The sequence below is a fragment of the Stegodyphus dumicola genome, chromosome 1 (genome assembly GCF_044657685.1).
Source record: "Stegodyphus dumicola isolate Sdum_Otavi_A_Nest chromosome 1, ASM4465768v1".
NCBI classification, from domain to species: domain Eukaryota; kingdom Metazoa; phylum Arthropoda; class Arachnida; order Araneae; family Eresidae; genus Stegodyphus; species Stegodyphus dumicola.
Genome location: NC_140768.1, coordinates 94879043 through 94895657, shown reverse-complemented (window position 1 = coordinate 94895657; position 16615 = coordinate 94879043). Strand labels below are relative to the sequence as shown.

The 16615-nt window shown below is 29.5% G+C and overlaps 1 protein-coding gene across 2 annotated transcripts in view; it reads left to right on the top strand.

Annotated features, from left to right (window-relative positions):
• Sf3b1 (splicing factor 3b subunit 1) overlaps positions 1 to 16615 on the top strand; it is a 124659-nt gene that overhangs the window by 22643 nt on the left and 85401 nt on the right. Inside the window, exons 1-5 of one of the 2 annotated variants that reach the window (XM_085817861.1) lie at positions 4658 to 4722; positions 11554 to 11608; positions 13149 to 13222; positions 15127 to 15211; positions 16454 to 16542. In XM_085817861.1, the coding sequence (XP_085673987.1) occupies positions 11584 to 11608; positions 13149 to 13222; positions 15127 to 15211; positions 16454 to 16542 (273 nt within the window). In that variant the 5' untranslated portion in view covers positions 4658 to 4722; positions 11554 to 11583. Of the gene's footprint in view, positions 1 to 4604; positions 4723 to 11553; positions 11609 to 13148; positions 13223 to 15126; positions 15212 to 16453; positions 16543 to 16615 lie in introns of those variants that run through there. The other variant, XM_085817857.1, reaches the window with a different exon arrangement.

The following is a 16615-nucleotide window of genomic DNA, read 5'->3' as shown; positions in this document are numbered from 1 at the left end:
CCGCCCTCTAGCTTGAAGAATAACGACTTTTATTAACAAATGACTTTTTTCCAATTTACTCTTTCTTTTGTGGCCAAAAATAAGTAATTTTAGCTGAATTAGCCATTTTCACTTATTTGTAGCAGTTTTGTTCTTCTAACAACTTGACTGACGCCATTTTGAGTTCTTTCCGTGTCTTTTCACGTCTGTCACACCCTTTATAAAAAAAGGGGGGACAAGAATTCCCTCCAAAATTACAATCTCAGCACATTGGCCTATGCAGATTTTATTGTTTCGCCCATATACTTCACATGACAAGAAGGAAGGTTGGTTGGACACGGAAGGGTTTTGCATCCTTTTCTAAAATTTTTTCGGATGCAAAGGACGGAACCTCCCAGGTCAGTTTTTTTCGTTTCTTTTGTCTGTGTTTTTTTGGTCCTAGTAAGACCCTACGACGTTTGTTTTCTTGCAAATTTAATTGCATATTAATTTGATTACAGCAGTTCTATCTTCTTTAAGCTATACAGGACCAGCCCGTACGTTGTTGTAAATTTTTTTACTAATAGCAGACCGCTATTTATCTTATTTTGATTTTAATTTTACATTGCTCGGAGTTGCAATTACTTTTTAACACCTTAATGTGTTTTTCAGCGGACGCGTCGAGAAAAAGGAACAGCAGTGAAGCTCCAAAAAAGGATTTATTCGGGAATATTCATGTTTTTATAAAAAAATTTTTGCATTAAACAAGAGCTTCAATGGTTTGTTTCGGCGAAACGCGTAATGGTATTTTTAGCCTAGTTCGACGCTCAGTCATTTTTCCCTTGAAAAGCCTGTTGAGGGTACGAGTGGGTTAATTTACCATTTTTCTGCTATGTAATTATTGTATTTTTGCAATTTATGTTTTCATTATAATTTTTGCATTTTATGTATTGGCATTTTTTCAGTCCATATATATATATATTTTTTATATGTATTAACTTTTCATATATATATATATTTTTTTTTCCGTCAATCTATTTTTTATGTATGTTAACTTTTCACATATCACAATGGTCAGATTAATTTTTTCGTGCATTAGCATGTCTTCCAACATTAATTTTGGCGGTTTTTTTCGCGTGTTTACAGTTTTTTCCGGTTTTTCCAGACAAAAAATTTTTTCTTAGTTCATATTTTAGTAATACAGCGTTGAAATATTTCGTGGAGCTACAGCTCCCGGTAATTTTTTAGCAAGATCGCTGCAATGTTTCTACCTACTGCTAATATTTCATATCTTTTTGCAGCATTATGCGCAAAAAATTTTTAAGACCAAATAGGTCTTGCGTCTAACTACTTGTTAGCTTTACAATTTCCTTTTCAATTATATATATGTGTGTGTAAGATATAACAAAATAGTATGGCTACTTTAAGAATGATTGGTGATCTCAAAATTAATTCTAGATTTTATGTTCTTCCAAATTTGAGATCTTTTCATGTTACATAACAACCTAAAACTAACTAAATACAGCCTAGAGCAGTTTCTGCAGCTGCTAGGTATAAATACCGCTTGCAAAAAATAGTTATGTCATATCTTTTCCTAGCTTCCACCATTGCCGAAAATCTCTTCGCTGCTATGGTTGCTTGTCTAAGATGAAGTCGCTCTCTTTAACCTATGTATATAAGAAATTATTGTAATTGCTTTTTATCTTGAAGTACGTTAACTATCAAGAAATGATTTAGTATGAGTGAAAATAAAGATTGGGAATTCTTCAAATTCATGTGTGTCAGCGTCGTCGTCCTATCTTTCCACTTGACTATCAAAAGCTGCTAAACATCCATCTGCCTAACTGCACTTTGAAAATGCTAGTTAATAAAGTTGACAGGATGACAGTGCAGAAGTTTCCCCAATGGTTTTCAGTGACTGCGAAAAAAAATAAAAAGTGATTAACTCTGCTGCGGATTGGTGTTTTTCTTCATCTTCACAAAAGAGGTCAGGTTCATAGTGATGACGTCTGCTAAAATCTTCTAAAGGTTTGTTATGTGCATTTAGTGAAAAGCGTGTCATCTAGTGTTCAAGCATGTGCATTTAGTGAAAAGTGTGCCATCAAGTGTTAAAATATGATGCTTCAAATTGGTTTTCCATGCATTAAGTATAGTGATATCGGTGCTTCTAAAAATTGTTATTTAGTGAAAAGTGATTTAATGCTAATAATTCTTCAGAAAAAGTGTGTTTCATTCTGCAAATCGTCAGAATTTCTGATTGGTGGAAGCTAGGAAAAGGGATAATGTAATTACTTGTGAGTGGTAGTTATACCTAGTTGATGCAGAAAGTGCTCTAAGCTGTGATTGGTTAATTTTAGATTATGTAACATGGAAAGATCTCGAATTTGGGAGAACAGATGAATTTGAGGGGAGAACATAAAATCTAGAATAGTTAATTTTGATGTCGGCAATCATTCTTAGAGCAGGCATCATATTTTGTTATATCTTGCGTATTCTCCCCCCTCCAAAGAAAAGTTGGGAGAGCATTGCTGGAAGAAAAAGCATTAGTGTATTAGTGAAGCAAGAGAAAGTTTATCATATGAGGAAAGACATGAGGAATCATCAAGGACATATAGCCTGCAGGATTTCCTATGCCCTGCCATTGTTCATGACCTTTCTCATATGAATATGAAATACTTATGATTATGATGAAATTATATGATTATGAAATACTTAAACATATAATTTACAGCTATTATAACAAGAATATAATCTCTAAATAAAACTAAATAATAAATGGAACTGCTCTGATATGCGCCCTCAAGTCACCAAATTTCTCGCCAAATTTGGCGAGAAACTCCACACTGCCATATTACTATCTAAATGCTTTGTCTACATTTCGAACTTTTAAGCCAAAAATGTCTTTAAAAATGCGGTTTTCGGACATGCAAAAACTATGTTTTGAACATACAATTTAAGCTAAAAAATCCAAAACAAAAACAAAAAATTTAGATAGCAAAAACATAAAGTTTCTAACCAAAAATATTTGACAAGAATCCATGTACACAGCGATATGTTTTAACTTAACTATGAATGGCACAATCTAGGCAACGAATGAATTTACGAACTACGCATACCTCGCTTTAATAAATTAACATAACAGCAATAAATTTCGAAGAATACCATGTATACAGCATCCTGTTTAAACTTAAAAAAACATCTACGAATTGCACAATTTAGGCAAAGAACGAATCTATGAACTACGCACACATCGCTTTAATAAATTAACATAACAATAAATTTCAAAGAATACCATGTAACAGCATTCTGTTTCAACTTTAAAAAATATCTACGAATTGCACAATCTAGACACTACGCACTAATCAACAAAATAAACTAAAATAAATTTCAAACAATTAAAAAAACGATAACGACAGAAATTCATGCTAAAAAACAATGAACATAACATTCTACAAAATAAAAACAAGAATAAAATAAAGTGCACTTACCATGAATTAATGCTTTTTCGAACAGCAGAAATACCAATTTCATACCGCCTTTAATATGCCACCACATAATCACTATTGTATTTATATGACAGCCAGACACACTATCTAGAAAATTCATACTATGGTTCACAAATAAATAAAATCACAAATAATCACAAATCCCTATTTCTATCATGCACAGCCACTAAAAAATAATCTTTCAGATCATCTTTCCACACCAACGAGAATGGCAAACCAGCAAGCTCCAGCGAAAGATTTTTCAACGTCAACAGGGTTGCCATACAACACGCAATCGCGCCAAAAAACAGTGCTGAATACATATCGCTACATTTGGTAAATTAGGGCATATATCAGAGTTGTACCTAATAAATTAACACAGATATAATTGTTTAAAGTCCTTAAGTGCTTTGAAAAAATATCCACTGAAAATTTTTATAAAGTCTCTTGATGAAAATAGTTCCACAAAGTAAGTATTGAAATGTTAATTGAGTGAATTCTTATTGTCGATATGCATATTTAATACAATAAAAAATTCAGTATAAAAACATGAGATAATGCAGTACTGACTAACACAATGATACTTTGATGATTAATTGGCATGTCCTCTCCAATAAAATCACCGTACCAGCCTGCTGATGGTTGAAGGATTGCAAGTACAATATATCTCCCCTATGAAAATACAAAATTATGACTGAAATTTAAGACAAATAACTCATATAATCAAGTCTTTTAAATTTTGTAAAATATAATTGAATATTACCCTACAATAACAACACAGAAAGGAAAAATTTTGTTTTTAAAATTATGTAAAACGTATGTATGATAGTACATGTGTGTGCGTGGTATTACATTTAACATGTTTTTCTTTTGCTAGTTTAGTTTTAATTTTAACTTGATCAAAATTTACTTTGTATCTTAGCAGTATAATTCATTTTATGACCTTATTACATATTATTTTCTTCAATTCGAAATATATGTTATATGTGCATGTGCATGTGTGTGTGTGTGGAAATGTTCTTTTCGGAAACACTTTTAACTATTATTTTTCTTCTAGATTTTGGTTGTATTAAATGATTTTAATATAAAGCCATTAAGCAACAATAGTTTGTATTCTATAAAAAATTAGTTTAGTAATTTTATTTCTTATTAAAATAATAGGATTATGACCCATTTGGTGACAGAAGAGTGCCTCGAATTGTGGATCGAGAGGATGAGTATCGTGCTCAAAGGAGGAAATTCATGATTTCTCCTGAAAGACTGGATCCTTTTGCTGATGGTAAGTTGTATGCTGGAAATTCTATTTCGTTATGTAATTCATTTTTACATGTTTGGCAGTCTATTGTTTCATAATAAAATAATACAATCACTTTAAAATTCATTTTTGTGTTTTATTTTGTTCGACTGGTAACAGAACCTAAATATCTCAATCTTAATAGCAGATTTCTGTAGCAGTTATTTAAAATATATTTAAAAAAAAATTGTGATCTTATTTGAATTGGAAATAAAATCATAATGAAAGAGCAAAAATATTCAAAGATCAGTTCTTTTAACTTTTGAATGTAAAATATTTTGCATGTTTTACAGTGTACTTGAGGTTAACATTAAAAAAAATTGTAAAAATTATGTAAAAATACTTTCACTGTGTACAAATACTCTGTTTTAGTTGCTCAATTATGCATAACTTCATCAGGAATGGTCAGGTAACAATGATGTAGAAGTTTTTGAGGGTCTGGCAAGACCTTTTATTCACATATTTGGTGCTTGATTTTTTTTTTTTTTTTTTTTTAAATAGATTGCAAATTTGGGTTTATTTGTATCGTTTTAATTTCTTATATGTAAATGGAAAAGTTATAAATAATAATGATTTTCCTAATAGGAGATAAAATTATATACTTTCCAGTGATAAGATTGTGTTAAAAAATATTTTGCATTTGTTTAATTGAAAAGGCTTTTTTTTATTATTATTATTATTATTATTATTATTAAAAAGAATAATTCAGTTTGGTGTTGATGCTCTAAAATTATTGATGTTAACTGCACCATCAGTGTCAGAATCATAAATTTTTTAGAAGGATGAAAATAAAATGTCTGAATCTGAATTATTGATTGAGAGATCTGTGAGAGGAATCTTAAGATGCAAGTGGATATCAAACTATTAAATGAAATATTTTCCGATTTGCCTTTAAATAGGTTATGGAAATTTTACATTACTCTTCAGTAGTTGATTGTGTGTGGAAAGTTTATTTTCTGTCATAATAAAGCCATCTAGTTTGCTTGGAAAGTTCCGTGAATATTAAACGTCAACGGAGTTAAATACCTTCATTTAGTACATTTGATCATTTAAAAAATTTTTGTTATTTATGTAGCTGAGAAACATGTTATCTGAAAGATGTTCATGTAAGTCATCAATAATTTTCTTTTGTGAATGGTAAATTCAGTCTTGTTCCTAGCAGTGAAAATTACACTCATATCTTGGTTTCGTTCATTCCTGTGATAGGTAGGGAATTTAACTAAATTTTTTTTGGGTCTGGCTAGAGTACTTTTGATAAGATTTAGTATTTTAGGTTTAGATTATGCATTTTTTCCAGTACTGTTTAATACCGACTAGAATAAAATGAATGTAAATAAGGGACTCTTATTTATCTCTTGTGTTCGAAAACAGCATTTCACTCTTAGTTTATATTTTGTAACAATAGTTTTTCAAATGATTTCGAATATTCAGTACTTTGATCATTTTACTATAATCACACTCCATATATTAAAAAAAAAACAGTAGGAACTTCGGATGGTTTATTAAAAAGGGTACATTTTCGGTTGTTTCACACATATTAAAAAAAATCTAAAATGATGAGAATTCACAGTAATGCATCCCAGTGTTCCCTTCAAAATATGTATGTACGCATATATTAAAAGTGATAGCTTTGAGTTTTTTTTAAAAGGTCCCTTTCTTTCTACGGTTGAGAAAAAATTTGCAGTTTTTCATGCTAAGTTTCGAATTAATCTGTATTTTTCAAAAACTCTAGACTGCCAAGTATGAATGGTTGAATGCCTGAAATAGCATGAAAGGCTATAAATTATAATAATTTTAATTTATTTAAATTAAATATTAACTTGTGTGTATCCAGGTGCATCTTTTATCCACAGAAAATTTTTTTATACTCGCTGATAATTAGAAAAACTCAGAGATACTAAGTGTTATGTATTTGACACTCTTAGTATGGTTTAGTAACACAATGTTTTTTCAGGTAACAAAAGTTCCATAAAACCTGCTGAATGGAAGGAGAAGAATTACAGTTTTTCATAATGTGCCCATATTTTATAAAAAATGTGCTTGAATCATAGCTCTACTAAGCCCTTTTTTTAATTTCAGGTGCAACCTAAGAGAGCAGTTGTTTTAAGTATTGGTTGAATGAAGAAAAATGCAGAATTTTTTTTTCCAATTGTCTTGGTTTCGATATACTGATTCAGTTTTATTTAGAAATATAAAAAAGCCAAAGCATCTGCACAGCATTTGATGGTAGTCTTAATCTGTAAAGAAGTGGATACAAAATATAGTTCTAATAAAACAATTGTCACAAAATCCTTAATTCAGTTAATATTAATTTTATGATTTGTTAATGATTGTATAAGAGTGGGAGCTGAATACGAAAAGTTACCGAGTATATTGAGAAGGATGTCCATGAAACCATTTGAGTTTTAAGTTTTCGGCTGATGAAAGGATAGAGTCTGCCCAATTTAAAATTTCAAACCATTGCAGTGGATAGCAATGTTTTAATTCTTTGTTTCCTTTATGTTTAAAGACAAATATTTTGACTCCAATTCTGCATGTTGCTTAAATGTGTTTTTGTTGTATTTTTTAATTCCAATTCTACCAGACTGTTTTAATATTTGTGATAGGATTAATCTAGTGATAACGTTATTAAAAAATACATTAAATTGCTTTTCACACATCTTAAAATAATTTAAAATGAATTCATTAGAATTTTAATAATATTTTTGCACGCTACATTACATCTTATTGAATTCAGTCTTTAGAATATTTTTAAATACCTGTTCAATAATTGTTTGAAATTAGTTTATTTCTTTCTTCTTTTCCCATTTAGCTGAAAATTAAAATTTGTGAGCAAAAATGAGGTAATAATTTTAAGATTTCCATAAATATGGCTGCAAAGAAAACTCAGAATTTTATTCAGGTGAATGCAAAAATAGTTGAAATCTTTAGACCCTCCTGATTCTTCTAAAATAGCCATAGAAACAAAAATAGCAGATTAAAAAATTTATCTTATGAATCTGGATGACTATTTTACATATCCATTTGTAGTTTTCTTGGTAACTGGTGTACAGAATTAAAAAAATGAGGATAAGATCTTAGTATAGAATATCTGGCCCTCTATAAATGAGGCTTTTTATTGAGGAAGAAATTCTGTATTATGGTAATCAATAATTCTTTCATCCACACATTTTGTGTTGTAACCGACTATTCTAATTCGATTCTTCCTAATCTAGTTATTTTTTATCTGATCCAAATCCATTATATATAGTATTTAATTATGGGTTAAATATTTGCATACCACATATAATTCTTTTCAAGTGTTCCTTACATTTCATGAAGATCTGATTTTTTTTTTTCCTGTAAGTTTATTCTCTTTGTTCTGGTTTTGTTTCATTTGTTAAAGCACACAACATATAAAATGGTTTTTTTTAAAAAGTTGAATAAAAAAAAAATTAAATTGTAATTCTATAAGAGTAGATTTTCTTTTTCTGTGTTCTTTTTCAATTTAAAGTATGCAATCAGTTTTCTTAATTATGAAAAATGTGTTATTTTATTATAATTTAAACTTTTACCAAAGTTGAAATTGTGTATTAAAATATGTGTTAAGCAAGATCAGTAACTAAAATGAGCAGTTTATTATCGTCATCAGTAACACAGTTTAATATTTAAAGTCTTCCTTTTCTTATAAGTTAAAAAGAAAATTAATCTTTAAGAGAGCAATTAATAATAAAATAAAGCAAAATTTTTTCAGAATTTATCGTTTTGCTGTATTAAAAGATATAATTTGAGCTTATGTGCATTAGAAAAGAGGAATGTTCTCAAACTATAATATAATAGAAAAATTACCAAGACACCAACTATTACAAGACTATTGGTGAAAACTAATGTTTTCATTTTTATTAAGAATTGGAGAATCCTTGCTGGAAATAGGACAAGATAGATTCATTCAGAATATGAGAACTCTCTGTTGTGCTGCTGGGGGGGGGGATAAAAAATGAAACGTGCCTGGGATATACTGATGATGTAATTTCCTGTCACCTCAGTTAAATTACCTATTAAATGTGAAGGAGTGGTTTTATTTGATAAAACTAGGTATGCATGCTGGTACTTAAATTCAGATACTTCCTTAGGGAATGTGGGTAGTATGTGAGCATGCTTGTATTAAATGTGAACTTTTTAATCTGGTACTGAATCTTGGGTAATTGTTTCCCTCTATTTGAGAATCTCTGTGTTATTCTTTTTATCCAAGTAATTTAAATTAATTATGAAAAAAAGTTACTTTTAGATGTCTTAATTTTGAGTTTGAAGATATTATCAGTTATATATTTGTGCAAGGAAGTTCCTTTAGTAGGATTGCATGATAGTTATATTTTTGCAGTATCTTTCTTGAGGGGGAGGGACTCTGTTATAAAATATGCAGAACTTACAAGACATTCAGTAAATTAAATCTCAGTAATTACTGTATATAATTAGACAAAGAATTGAATTAAAAAAAATTTCATTTAAGAATAAATTGCATTCCAGACTATTTACTTATAACATCCATGTCGTGTGAAGATGATAAATTGTAAATACCATGTAACCATTTAAATGACACAATATTGATTTCAAATAATTTGTATGTTTAAGGGCAAAATTTACAGATTACTTTTCAGGATTTCTTTAACATAATAATTTTACACAAATGCCAAAAGTAATGCAGTTTTATTTAATTATTGGTTTCTTTATTTAATTAACTATTTATATATACCTACTTTACCAAAAATATAGTATTTATTGTTTACGATATGTGTATAGCTGTAGTTCAAGAAGAGCTTAAACTATGGAAAGCTTCTTGAATTATGATGTATATCAAATAAGGAAATGATTTTTAAGAGGATCTTGTTTAAACTAATTAGTCTTACATTCTTTAATACATTTGTAACTGACAATTAGTATTTTGCACATAATTAAATCTGAGTATATTTGATGTCAGTATCTTGCATGTAAGTGGAGTGCTAGCAATTTCATATTTATGTGCTGTCTGATGGAAAATGCCACACAATAAAGGAATGCTTAAAAGCAGACCAAACTGCATACATAGATAGCCTGTAAGACCTAAACAAATGATTTAATTTTTATATGTAGATAAGTCCATTTGTTGGATGTATAGGTTCATTTTGGGCAGTATTGAATTTGAAATGAGTCTGATTGATGTCCTGGAGTAATGTGAATTGTGTGGTGTTGATCTGTCCACAGTTCATCTCCCTTTCACAGAATTAGGTTATTGGTGTCCAGTTGCGTTCCACACGCTCTGAATTAGTGAGAGTTTTGGAAGTAATGATAGCCAAGGGAAAATCTACATTACTACAAAGCTGAGGCTGGTATGGTGTAACAGCATTATTCTGTTGAAATGGGGAATTTAGTATGGCATGCAGATGCATTAATGGCACAACTCACAGCACTTTAGTGATATTGCAGTATGCCTATAACATATTCTAAAGTTGACTGTAAAGGCTGGAATCATCTTAAATCAGAATTCCATATTATTGGAATATTTGTAGTTGAATATGATGTTTTTTTTCCCTTCACTCCATTCAGCTCTGTGGCAACAATAACCATCTCCCCCCCTTTTTTTTTCAAGTGGAGTTTTTGTGGTGGATATCTGAAGAGCAAACTATTTGCATATACAGCATCACGTGACTGCCTATATTGATATAGGAGTATATAATGTTCCATACATATGCTACAAAATACATCAACAGCTATAGACCATAGGTGGGCTACGATATGATATTGGATATGAGGATCCGCATGTTGTGATATTTGTCTGTATGCTCTGCTTCTCAATGGTATTGCACATTTCCTTTGCGAGACCGCTCTGTCCAGATATGGGTAACAGTTATGGCATCATATTGTTCCATTAGCAGTTTGCCACAAAGTAATATGATAGTATATACTGCAAAATTCACCCATTTGATGGAATTTTACATTACTGTATCTTAAAAGTATTAGTGCCCCTTATTTATTCTTCAAACATACTAGCAGCAGAGCAATTCGTGACTATGATGATGTCGTGACTGATACTTTCACAACTGATATTGTATGCTATTTACATGATTGGCCTGAAAATAGAATGATTTGCATAACTTGTATGTGTGTGCTAGTCCTGCTAATTTATGATATTGAGTTCATATTTTCATGATGTGGCATTTTCTGTGTGAAGTATGTATTTGATCTTCAATTAGGAATATTATACTGTTAACAAACTGTTTATAAATAGTAATTGCATTAAATAACATGGTTACTCTGGGTCTATATATGCATTTTTTTTTTTTTATTTTTTTTTTTATATATATATATATCTGGGTTTCAAGGAATTGATGATATATGGAAAGTAAATAAAAATATTTCTGAATCAGTAATTGTCATGAAGGACACAGAAAAAAGGCCTTATGTAAAATTGATTTTAAAAAAATACATCCAAGTAAATTTGACTTGAAAAACTAAATTTCTAAATATTTTTAGAGCTGTTTGCCAAAAGAAGAATAACAAGTGATGGTGGAAGTTTATACCTTTTGTGATTATGCATATATTTAAGCATTTTTATATTGAATAGCATGCTTACAGATCCACTATATTGTAGTAGATTTATTTAAAAAAATTATTTATCCAGATATTTTAAATGTATTTTGAGCTCAATTCTGAAATTATAATGTACTCAGATCACAAAATGTTACTTTAGAAGTGCCAAAATAACATTTAATTTTTATCTCTTAAAATTATGGAATGTATGGAGCGTGAATGACAACTGTCTTTGATCTGAAAAACACTAATGATGGAGAATATTTATAGGCACTCTGATGTCATGGTTCCAGTTACTGAATGACCATTCCAAGGAGTCATGCACGTACGTACCTAGTCTTAGAAAAGCTGGCATGAGAACACTGATTTGTATTTTTCTTTTGGATTATTACCTGTTGTTTTATTATAAATATATTATATGTTGTAATGTATGTTAGATATCTGATAAGCTCTGATCCATAGAAAATTAAGTCTTTCTCAGAGTGGAAATTTATGAGGTTACTATTTACTTTTTTCCCAAATTTATGCAAGGAATAATTTTTTTTTCTTACTTTTTTGGAGGGCAGGGGATATAGGATGTACCATCTAGAGTTTACACAACTAAGGCATACTAATTATGTAAGCATGTATTCAAACTTCCAGTTGACTAGAAATCAATTTTCTAATCTTTTAATTATTTCTCTGAATCTTCAAATTTTTTAATGAAATATGATTTATAAAAAATGATTCATTTTTTATTCACATTAATTCTTATTTTTATCGTTGTTCATTGGAATTCAAGATGATTCCTGCATTTCTATGGTGCAGTAAGAACTTTATGCAGCTTTTATTTCCTTTAAAAGAAGCTAGATTTCATTTTTTCTTTAAATATTATTTTTGATACTTCCATTCATATTAAGTGTCAGCAGTTAAACATTCAGTGATTGTGTCCAAATCTAACTGCAGATGCAAAATCATAGAATAAAATTGCATGTTGCTATGGTTATTAAATTATTAATTTTAACAAATTGAAATTTTATTTAGTTTTATGGCTTTGTAAAATTTTCCTGAAGTTGATTCAGTAGAAATCAACAACAGTTATGCCGTTGTGATACAATTGTATTTCTTGGTATTTTCTCAAAGATATTAAAATTAATAATTTTCTTGGTATATTGGCTAATTTAGCCAAAACTAGGCAAAACACCAACCTTATTTTGGTATAGATTTTGAACAACACTATGTTGATTTCAAGGGCAGTCAGACACTGGTTCCTCTTTTTCAGGAATGGAATTGCTTCTAGAGAAAAAGGACGTGTATCTGATTGCCCTTTAAATCAATTGAATTTTATTCAAATTCTGTGTGAAAATATGGTTGCTGTTTTGCCTAATTTAAAATTTTACATTGGCATGTTTCTCTTCCAATTTCGTTTTAGTATAGTTTTTCTTTAAAAAAGGTATGCTTATTTATTGATATTGTGCAAACTCTATAATGGTATATTTTATGTCTGTTAAGTTTCAGTTCTAAAAATTTTTTGACAGTCTTAAAATTTATAGGCAAATATTTATTTTTTCCCCCTTCATTCCTTCGCTAATTTAGTATTTTACACAGTGTTCTCCCAGCTTAGTTATGCTTAAGCTTATTCACACAATTCTTACAAAATTCAGAAAATTAGTGCTATTAAAAATGAAAAGTGTGCTTGAAGTATATTACTGTTCCCATATTGCCATTCCATATTATCATTCTTCAAAAACTGATAAAACTATTGCAGAAATAAAACTGATAAAAATATTCCAGGATATCTTTTTTAAAATTGTGTGAATATGCTTTTGATTTATGGAGCATTTTAAAGGTGAATTTAATCACTATTTCTTTGCATGTTTTTGCAGGTGGGAAAACACCAGATGCACAATCAAGAACATACCAAGTTATTATGAGGGAGCAAGCCCTTAACAAAGATCAGGTATTTTTATTTTTTTAAATGTTATTTCAGTGTAAAAATAATTAGAGATTTTTTTTTTTTACAAGTCATACTATTGAATAGTGTTAATCTTAAGTTTTAAATATTTGATACTATTATCTAATTAAAAAGATTTATAAATTTATTAAAATTGTATTTCCTCAGTTTTCATATTGATAAAATTAAACTCCTTTAGAAACTGAGCTTATCAGAAAAATGAGCTTGATAAGTAATAAGCTATAATAAGTTTATATGTTAGTGTTTTTAGCTGAAAATTTTGAAAACTCAGTGTATGATTCTGTAATAAGATCCTTTTGCTATAGAAACATTGTTTCAGTGATCTGAAGATTGTTATTTTCTCCTTTAAGATATATGTTTGCATTGGTTACATAATTAACAATAAATGCTGTCAGAAAGAAAACATGGTGGAAGTAGTTACTCAAGGAGAAGAGATATTATAGTTGGTTTTCTGATATAGGAGTAGGAATGAAATATTTCATAACATAAGTTGGGGTGTAAATTTAAGTTATGATGAAGTCAGTCACCCTGTGTGTCCTTATATATTATAATTGGGAAAGGAAAAATTATTTTATGCTATTGTGGTCAAAATACTTGAATTCTATCCTGTAAGATAATCTTGGCCAGAACTGGAATGGAGCTTAAGTTGGCAGTCTTTGTGTTCCTTCTGAATTGAATGATCATAATCACATTCCGAATTATTAATTTGGTTTATTAATAGAATATATGGGCTCTAGTGTAGAATTGGGCGCCCCTTTGATTGGCGGCAAATTTTGTTCAGTTTTGAAGATGAAACCCGATTTCTTGTTACCATGATAGTTTTAACTTTGCTTTAGTTTCCTATTTTTTTTTTTTTTTTTAAAAACATAATTCAAACACAGCACACCTCCATTTCTGTTGCTCTTCTTTAGATCTCTGATGTTCCTCTATTTGCTTCCTGTAACAGTGGCTCTCTTACAATATGATCTCTCAATGGATTTACATTTGTGTTCAATATATAATTTAAATAATCTGGTCTGTGACTAAGAGCATTTGCTTTTGAGGCCTATATGTTCAAGGAAAATTTGTGCATCTATGCAGATGCACTTTTATATAGTTTTTTCAAAGCGTATTTGAAACTTCCCTTCATCTAGTTAATTTGTAGTTTATTTTTCATAGTTTTACATTATCAGTGAATTTCATCTTCCCTGCAAATTCATTTTAAAAGGTTTTAGAATGGAACAGTAACACATTTTGTTTCTACTAGTGAAATCTTTTAAAATAAAAATGGTCAAATGTTTTCAGTCAGTGTCATGATGGAACAAATTCTTCCAAATATTGTTTTCTGGATTTGCAAACCCTGTCGAACATGCCCCCAAAAAGAGCAACACGATAGTCCAAAGTTTTATTGTGAATTTTAATTGATAACAGTGATGGTTTGTGTGAAATATGGATTTGAGGGAAGTAATTTGTACATTTTTAATGGGAGGCATGACCATCACACATGATACATGAAGCATTATGCTTCTCACTCTCTTTTGACTGGCATTTCATTTTGAATTATGTTTTGAGACTGCAGCTGCATTGTTGCTGCAACAGACTGTATTGTGAATGGTGATTCAGATTTTTGAAAATTATTTATTTAATTCATAATTAAAATGAGCAAACGTATCTAACATATATTATAGTTTAGAACAAATTTGTTACTAGAACTTATTTCATGTTGATATGATGCTTGTGATTTTTAGACTTTGGCATCACAACAGTATGTTTATAAATGTTTAAAATATATATATCTGAATGTGCTGAACATTCAGTGGGTGTATAATGCAAGACAAGATTTTGAAAATTTTGCTGTTTATATTATACTTTAAAACTAGGAAGTCTTAATTAAATATCTGCTTTTCCAGGTTGAATTAAAAAAGAAAATTTCTGAAAAATCGAAAGCTGGTGAATTGAAACCAACAGAAAATGGTGAAGTGGCTGCCAAACCTGGTAAGTTTCAAATGAATAATGGCACATTTATTCTTCAGCTCATTTTATAGTAACAACTATTTTTAAAGCCTCCTTTAAATTCCCCCCCCCTTTTTAATTAATGTTTGTTGCTGTTGTTGAATTTTGTAAAATGTTATTTAAGTGCCAAGATTTTTTTATTCATGTTAAACTTTATTTTTGGAATAAAGATTTCTGAGTCATGTTAATCTTATATACAGTAAAAACTCTGGAAGAATTGAGAAATGTTGACAAATGTTAAATGGAAATATAATAATATGGAAAAATTCTGGACAGTTGAAAAATAAACAGTAGAAAATTCAAGTGAATTTTTAGAAGGAGAAATATCCAGTCTAAAATTATAAATACAATCACCTGATTTATCAAAAGCCTAGATTTAAATTTACATAAGATTTCTGGGGGAGGGGGGAAGTTCATTTTAGACATAAAAGCCAAAATATTTTTATAGGTTTTAACATATAATACAACAATATACTTAAAACAAATAAAACATATAAAAGTAAACTTTATAAAAGACATAAAGCTTTAAACATTGAAAAGTAAAACAATTTAACCATTTTATAAAATCTTGTCAACCATGAAAGTTTGAAGATCCTATCAAATTTTACCAGCAGAAATTTGAAGGAACAGACCAGTTTTAGCTAATATGGATGTATTGATTGTTAAAATTTTCAGTTTCTCATGCTGTTATTAAATTGTTTAATTTTATTATAAATATTCTAAAGGTGCCTTATATTAAAGTTAAGGGGGAAAATATTTAAAGTACCCCAGAATGAGATTTACCAGTTTTTGGCACTCGATCAAAAATAGGCTTATCAATGGCTGAGTGGTAAAATCACTGAAATGCTTGAATATAAGCCAGTTTCCCCTTGAACAATCCTCTGTGAAGACATCCCTTTCCGTAGGCAGATAACCTTTGAGTGCTTTGTCGCGATTTAAATAACCGTAATTCCCAACAGGTGGGGACACGTATATATATTTTTTTTACACATTTTCTTACTTTCACGTTGAGTTTCAACTACCAGTTTTAAATGTAAATAAATGTATATAGTACTGCTCTTTGATACTTAACAGTTATTAAATTTTCTGAATATTAGCTCTAAATATCTATACTGTGTGTCTCTCTCTCTATATATTATATATATAGATGGGTAAGTTTTTGAAATTGTAGAATTTTGCATCAGTTTTTATTGACTATTATTGTCATTATTTTTATTTTTAAAGCCAAGCGTCGAAGATGGGATCAACCAGCAGGAGATGAAACTCCATCTACACCTGCTAAAAAGAAGGCATCAAGCTGGGATGCTGCTGAAGTATGTTATAATCATTATGCTTTGTACTAAGTTTTTTTTTTTTTTTTTGCTTAAAAAAAACTGTAAAATTTTC